The 11,543-nt window shown below is 51.3% G+C and overlaps 1 protein-coding gene across 1 annotated transcript; it reads left to right on the top strand.

Annotated features, from left to right (window-relative positions):
• Positions 1-765: 765 nt before the first annotated feature.
• On the top strand, positions 766-11,042 carry ALG1 (ALG1 chitobiosyldiphosphodolichol beta-mannosyltransferase). The gene is made up of 13 exons (XM_043560619.1): positions 766-1,008; positions 1,929-2,006; positions 2,122-2,225; positions 2,682-2,830; positions 4,312-4,401; positions 4,707-4,817; positions 5,246-5,367; positions 5,560-5,598; positions 5,911-5,970; positions 6,780-6,890; positions 8,094-8,208; positions 9,106-9,181; positions 10,261-11,042. The coding sequence occupies exons 1-13, from the start codon at positions 801-803 to the stop codon at positions 10,390-10,392; spliced, it is 1,395 nt and encodes a 464-aa protein (XP_043416554.1). The 5' UTR covers positions 766-800; the 3' UTR covers positions 10,393-11,042.
• The last annotated feature ends 501 nt before the right edge of the window (positions 11,043-11,543 follow it).

The following is an 11,543-nucleotide window of genomic DNA, read 5'->3' as shown; positions in this document are numbered from 1 at the left end:
GTGGTGCTCTGCAGGTTCTAGGGCAGCTCCCACCCAGGGCAGTGAGGGTGGCTTCACCATCCTGCTGTCGATGTTTCTTAGCAAGGGGACCCATTTCAAAGTGAAAAGGCTATCACGTGGACACACACTGAACTCTTCGGTGTGACTACTTTCGAAGGTAAAATGAAAAGGTCAGTGGCAAAATTTCCCTTCTTACGACATAGACTTAAAATCATATTTTTTACTTCCTTCTCTGTCCTTTTCCTTTACATTTTAAGTGTTTCATTCAAGTACAACATAACATCCTGAAAAATGAACAAGTTTGTTGCTTGATGAATTGTGTCAAAAGGATCACTCCCACCTTATCAGCACCCGGGTCAGTAGAGAGAACCCACCAGCTTCACTTTGGCTCCCTCCCACTCACTCCCCGACCCTCGAAGGCAGGTCACTCTCCTGACTTCTAACAGTTAAAGTGTGGTTTTGATTATATACATGTGGAACCAGCCAGTGTGTACTCTGGCATTGGCCTCTTTTCTTAACGTTATGCTGATGAGAGTCATACAAATTGTTGCTTCACTGTATTTTGAAGTTATCTTAGAATTTTGAAAAAAATTGTTCCTAGATCCTTACATGGAAGAAGCTTTACCTTAATATCACTAATTTTTGGCCCCCAGAGGCTCCTGGGAGGTTCAGTGGGCCGCCACTTAGGGAACCACTTCCCCACCTTCCTTCTCTCCGCCCACTTCGGAGGCTGGGTCTTTGCGCGTTGAGCACCAGGCCCACAGAGGGCCGTCACGTGACTGCCATCCGGCTCGGCCAAGATGGCGGCCTCCTGCGTGGCCGTGTTGGTGATGGCCGCATCCCTGCTGCTGCTGTTGCTGGTCCTGTGGAAGCGCTGGCGGCGGGGGCGAGCGGATTGGCACGTGATCATTGTGGTGCTGGGCGACGTGGGCCGCAGCCCCCGCATGCAGTACCACGCACTGTCGTTTGTCAAGAGCGGCTTCTCCGTGACCCTTATGGGCTTCTGCAGTGAGTGCTCGGGGTCTGGGAGGGAGGCTGAGCTCTCAGCCTTTAACCCGCGGCTTTGACCTGCCCAGGGGGGCCGGGACGGGGACGTCCCTTTTCTCCCTCCTCCCTCGGACAGCTCTCCGAGATTGGGTTTATCTAGTTCTGGCCAGGTTTCTGCCCAGCTTCTGCTGGGTGGGTCTCTAGGAACAGCTGGCGTTAATGGAGTGCCTGCCGTATGCCAAGAGTGTGCTAAATTAAGTGAACTCATCATATAGTCTCACTTAATCCTCCTAGTGAGTGCAAAGACGGACTGGAATCTAGTGTGTGTGTGACTCCGGGGCCAGTGCTGCTAACCATAGCTCCTTGTGGCTACTTTTGTCAGGCTGTGTCTCAGGGGACAACTTGTCTCCTCTCCATCCCACACCCTCGGTGCAGAGCTGTGCAGGCAGGAGAGGTTTCATTGTGCTGCATTTCCACCTTTTACTCTCAGTGTGCAAAAGCAGGGGTGTCTGCTCCTTCATCCTCCTTCAGGACGACATCTTTAGAGGGTAGCTCAACCGTGTATCAGGGAAAAGGGGGAGTAGCACTGGTTGCCTTTGGTCCCTGTTTAGATTCTGCTGTGGGAGGGTGCAGGAGTGGGGTGAGACTTCCTAGGGGTCTCCCTATGGTGGGATAAATCCACCATTCAGGGACTCTAGATTATTTTGAGTGCCTACTATGTGCCAGACATTATGTTAACTAAATAAAGGTGGACACCATTGAGGCCCTCCCTCTCTGGGGGAGACTCTGGACAAGAAGTGTCCTCATGCTCTGTTCTGGCTATGGAGGAACAGAGAGAAGTCTTATTTTCCAAAAACACTCTTCACTATTCAGCCTGAGCTGGGGGATCATCTGACTTTATATTGCCCTGTCTAGTGCATTGAAGGGGACATTCTTTTCAGACTCCAGACCCTATGATGAGCTCTTGCAGAACAACAGAATTCAGATTGTGAGTTTGACAGAACTTCCGAAACTTGCAGGTAGGATGCTGTCAACTCCAGATTCCTTTGAATCTGTGTGTGTGTGTGGGTGAGGGGAGGACCCGCACATTGCCAAGAATTCCTTTTGGAGTAACGGGTGTTTTTTGACTTGCAGTTGGGCCCCACATTTTTCAGTATGGAGTCAAAGTTGTTTTTCAGTCAGTGTACCTGTTGTGGAAGTTGATGTGCAGGGAGCCAGCAGCCTACATCTTTCTCCAGGTAAATGTCAGTCTCCTCTTGCTCTCTCGGAACCATTGTTAAGTTTCCTTTACTGTCCAGCCTTTTATTTTATTTATTTATTAAAAAAATTTTTTTAATGTCTCTTTATTTTGAGAGAGAGACAAAGTGTGAGTTGAGGAGGGGCAAAGAGAATCTGAAGCAGGCTCCAGGCTCCAAGCTGTCAGCACAGAGGCTGACCCGGGGCTTGAACTCACAAACTGTGAGATCATGACCTGAGCTGAAGTCGGACACTTAACCAACTGAGCCACCCAGACACCCCTTCCTTTATGACTTTTATACTTCTTTTTTGGTGAGAAGAGAGTCTTATTAATTATCAGGAGGTTTGTAAAGATAAATTGACTCTTTGTTATGTATGTTGCAACTGTTTTCACTCAGTTTATTATTGTTGACCATGGTATGGGTTTCCTTCTCTTCATTTGAGTGTCTCTTTCCCAGAACCCCCCGGGCCTGCCTGCCATTGCTGTGTGCTGGCTTGTGGGCTGCCTCTGTGCAAGCAAGCTCGTCATTGACTGGCACAACTATGGCTACTCCATTATGGGTTTGGTGCATGGTTCCAGCCACCCGCTTGTTCTGCTGGCCAAGTGGTAAGGGTCTTGGAAGAGGGTGCAGACACCTTCCCTGAACCTTGCTAGGAAGAAGGGCCAGTGCAGAGACCTGGTGAAGCTGTCCCCTGTGTGCTCTTTGGGGGTGAGAGCAAGGCTGGGGAATTAGGCTGACTTGGGTTACAAGTGACAGAAATAGCCTAAGGCAAGGAGGGCATTTGTTGGTCCCTAAAACTGCAAAGTCCAGAGACGTGGCTGACTTTAAGCTCAAAAGGGTGTTGTCAGGATCCCCTCTCATTTCTCTCTCCACACTCCGTCCTGGAGGTGTTTCTTAGGTGCTGGGAGCTCTCCCGGCACTCAAACCCCCACTGACAGGCTCAGTGGAGACAGGGACCCTTTCTGACTGGCTTGTGCTCCTCTGCCAGGCTCTGACACCCCACTGAGGTAGGGGGGCTGCAGTAACCCGATGTCTCAGGCTTAGGGGAAATGCTCTTCTGTGAGACCTGGGGTCCCAGGTGAACCCAGACCACATGCCCAAATAAAAACTGAGGCTGCTGTTAGACAATGGGACTCAGGCAACAGCCTGCTGCAGTCAGTGAGACAGGGAGAGGGAAGAAGGGCCTGTGGGAGCAGGTTGGACATGGAGCAGGAAGAGTCATGTTCTCAGCCTGAGTGGGTGACATCTGCTGCCTCTCTCTGAGGGACATTCACTGAGGGTGGTAACAGCTGCCGCAGCAAACGATCAGTGCGTACATGCTGCATGTCAGGCTTCAGGCCAAGCCCTTTATCCTGTTCAGTCTACACTCCCCCTGGTGAGAATGTCCTGTGGTCACTCTCCATTTACAAGCCAGGAAACCAAGGTCGAGCACCATTTTGCTGCTTGCCACACAGCTGATATTGTTGCATTAGGATCAAAATTCAGTCCCAGGGTGTCCAGCTCTCTCGCCTTCTCTGCATCCTGAGTGAGGAGCTGGCTGTGATAAACCAGTGGCATTGAACAACCTTGTGTGCTCCTTCCCTTTCTGGTTCTCTTTCAGTTCTTCCCTCAGATCAGGGCTCAAGTCTCAGGTGGGAGTTAATCTGTCACTAAGGCCTCTCTAACATTTTTAAAACCATCCCTTGGTAACGCACAAGCCTCAGCCCCACAGCCTTTGCAGCAAGAGCACAGTGTGGCTAAGATTAATAACGAGGCCTTTACTATATTTCTTTCTCTTGTGGCAAGAGAGACTAGATTTTCCCTTCTTTAGAGATAAGGTTTCTAACCGTATTTAAGCTGAAAAGCGATATGACTTAAAGAAAGGGGTAGAGGAAATAATAGTACAGATGGAACTCAGCACAAACTCTGGGAAAGTGCCTCACCAGAAACCCGATTTGGGAGACCCCAGCTCTGTGTTCTTCTGCATCAGAAGGTGTCAAGTCATGTGGAGGTGGTGGTGGTGGTGGTGGTGGGGCCCAAGGCCCAAGGCCCAAGGCCCAAGGCCCAAGGCCCAAGGCTCTGGGCTGACAGTGATACGTCTTTTCAGGTACGAGAAGCTCTGTGGGCGCCTGTCACACCTGAACTTGTGTGTGACCAACTCGATGCGGGAAGATCTGGCACAGAACTGGGGCATCAAGTAGGTGCCTGGGGAGGCGAGGGGTCCCAGCTGCAATGCCTACTATGTCCTATTGGCAGGGTGTCTAGAAATCCCTAAGGGTCTGGGAGAGGGTTCCTGGTTTGGGAAGCCGAGGGAGCAGGAAGAGGCCAGATGGCCCATGCACTTTTGGTCTTAGAACATGTCTCTGTGCTTCCCCAAGCAGGTCTTGTCCTTGTCTGAGACTTGGATCTTCTGAGCGCTCTTATTTTCTTGATCCTCTTGGATCATGTATTCCGTAGGCTTTTCTCTGGCTCTCTCTAGAGCCCTCAACGATCTCATTGCAGAGCCGTGACCGTCTATGACAAGCCAGCATCTTTCTTTAAAGAGACGCCCTTGGGCCTGCAACACCAGCTCTTTATGAAGCTGAGCTGCACCTACTCTGCATTCAAGGCCTGGTAGGTCTCCCATCCCGTCTTTATCTCCCTTCTCTTGTGTTTGCAACTGTCTGGCCTCTCCCCCATGTCCTTGCTGCCCCATGTCCCCTGTCTGCTCACTGCTAGCCTGGCCTCTCTCATCTTCTGGCTGCAGACCTGGGAATCCACTAATCCAGGGGTTGGCAAACTATGACCACAGGCCTGCCACCTGTCTTGGTAAATAAAGCTTCATTACAGTGCAGCACATGCATCCGTTTTTGCATTGTCCCTTGTTGCTTTTGCACTGCAACAACAGAGGAGAGTTTGCAACAGAGGCTGGATGATGGTTTTGACATGGCCACGTCCTGACCTTTGGGAGCCTGTGGGCTTCACTCTGGTAGGAGATGGCTCTCCTGGGGCCCGAGGGCCTGCTTGACACCATCTCATGGGATCTGTTTCTGTTCCCTCAGCTCAGAACCCCTGGACCCAGACACAGAGAGGTCGGCCTTCACAGAGCGGGATCCTCAGAGTGGGGTGGTGACACATCTTCGTGAGCGGCCGGCCCTGTTGGTCAGCAGCACGAGCTGGACAGGTCTCAGGACCCTTCTGGACCCTTGGGGCTTGTATGAGCACCTGGCTAAGCCTGCATTATCCTTGCCCTTGCCAGGCCTGTGCCCCACATGTATTTAAGGACATTGGGCCCTGATGAGAAAGGGGGAGGTATTGAGTTGGGAGGGAGGCATCTAGAAACCAGCCCATGACATTTAGGTTTCTTTTCTTACAGAAGATGAAGACTTCTCCATCTTGCTGGCAGCATTAGAAAGTAGGTGTGTGGCTTTGATCAGGAGCTGGGCTTGTTGGCTCTTGAGCTGTGAGGTGCTCACCTGGCCTTGCATGGTGTCTTTGGCAGCATGTTCCTGCCCCCAGGGCCACTGGGTAGGCCAGCCTAAGAACACGGTGGTGGAGATGGTGCCTCTGATCCCCATTTGGGTTACTGAGTGACCAGACCCTAGGTCTGAAGTGCCACCTCTGGGAAACTGATCTTGTGGTTGGGAGAGGCGTCGCCCCAGTGCTCCCCCAACCGCTCCTCACCTGACAAGATAATCCTGGTTATCATTTATTTTTTTATACACAGAGTTTGAACAGCTGATCCTGGATGGAGAGAGCCTTCCTTCTCTGGTCTGTGTGATAACAGGTATTGCCAAGGATCTTCCATGTTCCCATATTAAAGGGGGGCAGTGGAGGGGGATGAAGGCATCTCCCTTTATTGTGTGCCTTCCCCATGCCAGGCATGTGATGTTGTTGTGTTGTTAATTCTGACCACACTTCTGTGATACAGGATTTTCTATACCAGCTTGACAGAGAAGGAAACTGAGGCTCAGAGGGGCCTGACAGCAGGGCATGGTTTCTAGTTGAATCTTGGATAGCATGGCCTCAGAGATGCTGAGCTTTCCACTCTTGCAGCAATTTCCAGGCATCTTTTTTTTTTTTTTTTTAATGAAAGAATCCACATTAAACTAAAGAGTTCAATGTAAAATTGCTTCCAGAGTAGCCCAGGATGGGAGATAGAAGCAGAGAGCTGTGGTTGAAGCAGGGTCCTGGGCCTGCTGCCCCAACTTGCATACTCCCCTCTTCCTGGCCCCAGAGCTCCCAGGGGTGGCTAGGAGCCCACTGCACACACCATGCCACCTGGGGCATCAAGCAAGACACAGGGCTGTCTGGGTGAGAAGTTGTATCCAGCTGGCACTCTGGTGCCTCGCCAGAGTTTATCTTGGCCACCTTCCCAGCCTGAGACCCACTGATGCAGGTTGCTGGGGGAAGGGCCGTGGCCTCACTGGTCAGGGTGCATACCCCTGAGGGGTCTGGAAGGGGCCACATGGGGACCTGATCACAGCTGTAGAATGTGGGCCTTCTCCTGACACCTGTGCAGGGGTTCTGAGTCCCAAGGCCATGGGATGGAGCCAGAGATGGGCCCAGTGCAGTGACTCAGATTTTCTCTGCAAGGCAAAGGGCCTCTGAAGGAGTATTACAGAGGCCTCATCGGCCAGAAGCATTTCCAGCACATCCAAGTCTGTACTCCGTGGCTGGAGGCTGAGGACTACCCCCTGCTTCTAGGTAAGGGCATTCAGTAGGGGGACTGCAGGGAGAGAGCTGAGGGTTAAACAGGAGTATCTTATGGTACGGGGGACAGAGTTTTCCTGAAAAGGGCCAGATAGTAAGTGTTTTATTTGCCTCTGTTGTATATTCTTTGTTTTTATAACCCTATACAAATTAAAAGTCATTTTTAGACCAAGGGCCATACACACACAGGCCTGAGGCTGGATTGGGTCCTGATCAAGGGCTACGTGGGGCAGGGGGATGCCATGTGCCAGGAACTTGTTGGAGGAGCTCTTGGCTGTACTTGGGGGAGATCCAGGCTGTTTCTTGGTGTGCCGGTTCCTCCTGCCTTTGGGGCCTGGACCTCTTCTCCACAGGTCTGGGAGGGTTCTGTCCTCTTATTCTCCAAGCCCTCCATTTAGTCCTGCTTTTCCATCTGGGCAGAAGGGCTGGTCCTGGGCTTGGGTTGGGGTCCACGTTCCCCAGGTCTGGGAGGGCAGTGGCTTGGGAGGTGTAGAAATAATGTGTTAAATAGCATTGACTCCCCTATGTCTCCCTGGCTTCCTCTGTCTTCCTTTCTCTGGGAGGGGTGTGTTGGCCTAGTGCTGATGTATCTCCAAGGCCTCATCTTCCCGCAGCCAGTGAGCAGTCTCCAGCGGAAAGCCTTTGGTTGGCAGGGGTTTTCTAGCCAGTGTTTAGTGGTGTCAGGTTGTTTATTTGGCTTTATTTTCATAGAGACAGCTGGTTTTCTGTTACGTTTTTTCCCCCCCTCCTTACTGTGATAAAACATACAATAAAAATTTGCTATTTTAACGATTTTCCCATTTTAAAGTATATGTACAACTTGGTGACATTAATTATGTTCAGTGTTGTACATTCATCGCCCTATTTCCAAACTGTTTTCATCATCCCAAGCGGAAACTCTGAACCCCTTAAGCAATAATTGCTACAGGTTCTTTTTAAAGAAATTGTGGTTAAGTAGACAAAGGGGGTCTGACTAAAGAAAACTACTCGTGACAGGCAGGTAGTTTTCAAACAGGGCCGAGTGGCTGGGAGTGGCAGTTGGGGAGGTCTGCTGTGTACTTGGCCTTCTCCAGCCTGTGGCATTATTACCCACGTTCCATTCCCCACTTGGGGTGTCGATCCACAGTCCTTTCAGGGTTTGTGTTCCATGGGTGCATGGGTGGTGCTCTGACCACTCCCTTTGCCCCCACCTCGCAGGGTCGGCAGACCTGGGTGTGTGCTTGCACAAATCCTCCAGCGGCCTGGACCTGCCCATGAAGGTGGTGGACATGTTCGGGTGCTGTCTGCCCGTGTGTGCCGTGAACTTCCAGTGGTAGGAGCAGAAACTGAATCTTCCCGGGGTTCGGTTCTCAAATCAGCTGTGGGGGTGGAGGGGGGGTGTTGCCAGTGAGGTCAAAATTGCTCAAGGAATTGCCCTGGAAGATTGTGCAGCATTGCCAGGTGGTCTTCTGGGGGGAGGGCCCTTGGGGTTTCTGTGGGCGGGCTGCACCCTACTGAAGGGGTGGGCTTCCACGGAGAGCTGACGTCCGACAGAAAACATGTGTCTTCTCTACTTAGGGGGCATTTGCTCATGGATAGACGGGTGGCTGGTATTGACCGCACAGTTGACCTGGTTTTATTTCTCTCTTTCTGAGCTCATACAGTTGAATTGGAATCCGTTAAATGAGTGTAATTCTCTGTCACCACTTTTCCTGGTGAAGATGGTGTTTGGAGAGGGTGGTGTTACAAGAGGTTCAGTACAAGAGAAATAGTAGCTCCACCACTAGCTCAGGAGCCAGCCTCTGAATGGGAAATAGCCTCTGTTAGATCCTGAGCTCTGGGCACATTGGCATCAACTCCCTGGTGACCCAGCAAAGTCATCCTTAATATGTGAAGTCTACCTCCACTGGGGTTGCCTTTCACCTTGTTTCTCTGCTGTGCAATTAAGGAAAACATGGAGAACTCGCTGAGCACATAGTCACTGAAAAGAGCATAGAGCAGAAAAGGTCAAATGTGTGTTCACTGTACCTCCTCTTTGGAATCATTTTGGATTTTTAATGTGTATCCCTGCAGGCCTTTTTTCTATTCAGATGCTAAATCTGAGACTCACTGAAAGCAGACTGTTCTGACCCCTGCCTGGCCTGTGGGAGGGGTGGTGTGGGAGGCTGGGTGGGCACCGTAGGGTTCGGGTTTCTCTAGGCACCTCTTGGTTCTGTGATTCCCTCTGCAGCTTACACGAGCTTGTGAAACATGACGAAAATGGCCTGGTCTTTGAGGGCTCTGAGGAGCTGGCGGCTCAGCTGCAGGTAATCACGTCTGCCCCCATGCTAGGGCACCGACCCACGCCCCCCGATTCTTTGCTCCTGTGGCCGGCCAGGCTGGATCCGAGAGCTAAGGCCGGGAGCAGTGGTCTCAGAGGCTGGGCCTCAGTGGGCTCGGGGGTCTGGACATGCTCTGACTGCCCTCTGGGTTTGTGGAGCTTACACCACACAGATGATGCCAGAGCTGGTAGACCGTGTGCTCTGTCTAGGGAGCGACTGGTTCTGAGTAGGAGGGATGCGTGAAGGGGGCTTCCCAAACTTTCCCTGAGGGTGGGTGGGAGTCTTCAAAGGGCACTTACTACAAAAGTAATACATCATCATTCTTCGCAGTTGAGACCAGGGGCAGCAAACTTTCTGGGAAGGCCCAGATAGAAAAAGTTTTAGGCTTTGCCATAGTCTCTGCTGTAACATGAAACCAGCCACGGACAGCCTGTGAATGAAGGGGTGTGGCTGTGTTCCAATAAAACTGTACTTACAAAGACAGCTGGGGGCCAAATTTGGTCCACTGGCTTAGTTTGGAGACTCCTGATAAAGTTTAGCAAAGCTGGAAGACTGCCTAGTTCCAGCATGTGGGCTGGACGGTGCTGGGCAGAGGCTGAGGGTGGGTGCTCTTGGTGGACAGAACATTGCTGGAGTGGCCTGTGGCTGAGCAGGGCACAGTGGGTGGAAAATGCTGCAGCCTGGCTGCACTGTTAAGTAGGAGCAGAGAAGGGGAAGGAGCACGGGCCAGGGTGTGAGGGTTTTCTTGTGCCCCATGAGGAAGGGGCTTGCTGGGTCGGGGATATTCCGGGTCAGAGCTGTGTTTTGAGAACATTTAATTAGCCAAGCCTGCCATGGAGGCTGGGTCAGAGCAGGAGGCCTGCTGGGGGCTCCAGGACACTGACAGTGGTTCTTGAAGTGCAGTGACAGAGGGTTTCAGTAGCATCACTGGCCTGGCTGCCTGTGATTGGAGTGGGACCAGAATCCAGGCTGCTGGGAAGGAGGAGGGACAGCTCTCTGGTGGGACCTGGGATAGGGGTGGGAAGCAGTGATGAGGTAAGTTCTGGTCTTTATTTTTCTTCTAGATGCTTTTCTCAGCGTTTCCTGATCCTACTGGCAAACTAAGCCAGTTCCGGCAGAACCTCCGGGAATCAGAGCAGCTTCGTTGGGATGAGAGCTGGAAGCAGACGGTGCTGCCTTTGGTTATGGACACATGACCCTTTGGGCCAAATACTGAGAGCTCCTGAGCGACGCCCAATTCCTTTTAGTCTCTTCTAGCCTATCTGGCCTTGACAAATGCTTTAGAGCAGTGCCTCCCAGTGGACAGCAGCTGGAATGACGGCTGTGGAATGAAGTGTTTTTATGACCCAGTTTGTGGCCCAAGAAACTGGTTCACCCTGGTTTCCTCCCTCGAGGCTCTCAATCACTCCTCTCCTCCTGATCTGAGTCTTTCCCCCCAGTATTATTACTTTCCTGTTGTTTGCACGTGGCATCGTCAACATCTCTTAGGCCTGTTATGGTGTCTGCCTTTCCCAGCATCTGCCCTGTTGTGTCCCTAGTATTGTCTTTCCTGCCTTGAGGACAGGCACTGCAGTCTGCTGCCTTGTAAGAGTTTAATAAGACGTGCCACATGTACAACAGGGTTGGCTTCGTGATGGACGTGGGTCCAGGCACCGGTGGGGGGAAACATACTTGATCTGTTTTTATTTGCCCAAATGAAATGCTTGTTTCTGAGCCAAAAATTCATTTTTGATTTATGGAGGTTTGTTTACTTAAGAGCCAGAACTAGTGATAGAAAGGGGCACCCACTTGAATGTATTTTATTAGAACACAGTTTGTGGTTCCTGATTCTGAATTTAACATTCTTTTTTTTTTTTTTTTTTTTTTTAATTTTTTTTTCAACGTTTATTTTTGGGACAGAGAGAGACAGAGCATGAACGGGGGAGGGGCAGAGAGAGAGGGAGACACAGAATCGGAAACAGGCTCCAGACTCTGAGCCATCAGCCCAGAGCCTGACGCGGGGCTCGAACTCACGGACCGCGAGATCGTGACCTGGCTGAAGTCGGACGCTTAACCGACTGCGCCACCCAGGCGCCCCTGAATTTAACGTTCTTAAAAAAATTTTTTTCTTTCACGTTTAATTATTTTTGAGAGAGAGACACACAGAACGGGAGCGGGGAAGGAGCAGAGAGAGGGAGACACAGAATTCCAAGTAGGTTCCAGGCTCTGAGCTGTTAGCACAGAGCCTCATGTGGGGCTCGAACTCACAAACTGAGATCATGACCTGAGCCGAAGTCGGACGCTCAACTGACTGAGCCACCCAGGCGCTCCCTGAATTTAACATTCTTCAAGCATTCAAGTCCAGTGG

The sequence above is a fragment of the Prionailurus bengalensis genome, chromosome E3 (assembly GCF_016509475.1).
Source record: "Prionailurus bengalensis isolate Pbe53 chromosome E3, Fcat_Pben_1.1_paternal_pri, whole genome shotgun sequence".
In the NCBI taxonomy this organism is placed as follows: Eukaryota; Metazoa; Chordata; class Mammalia; order Carnivora; family Felidae; genus Prionailurus; species Prionailurus bengalensis.
This window is presented reverse-complemented; position numbering and strand designations above follow the sequence as displayed.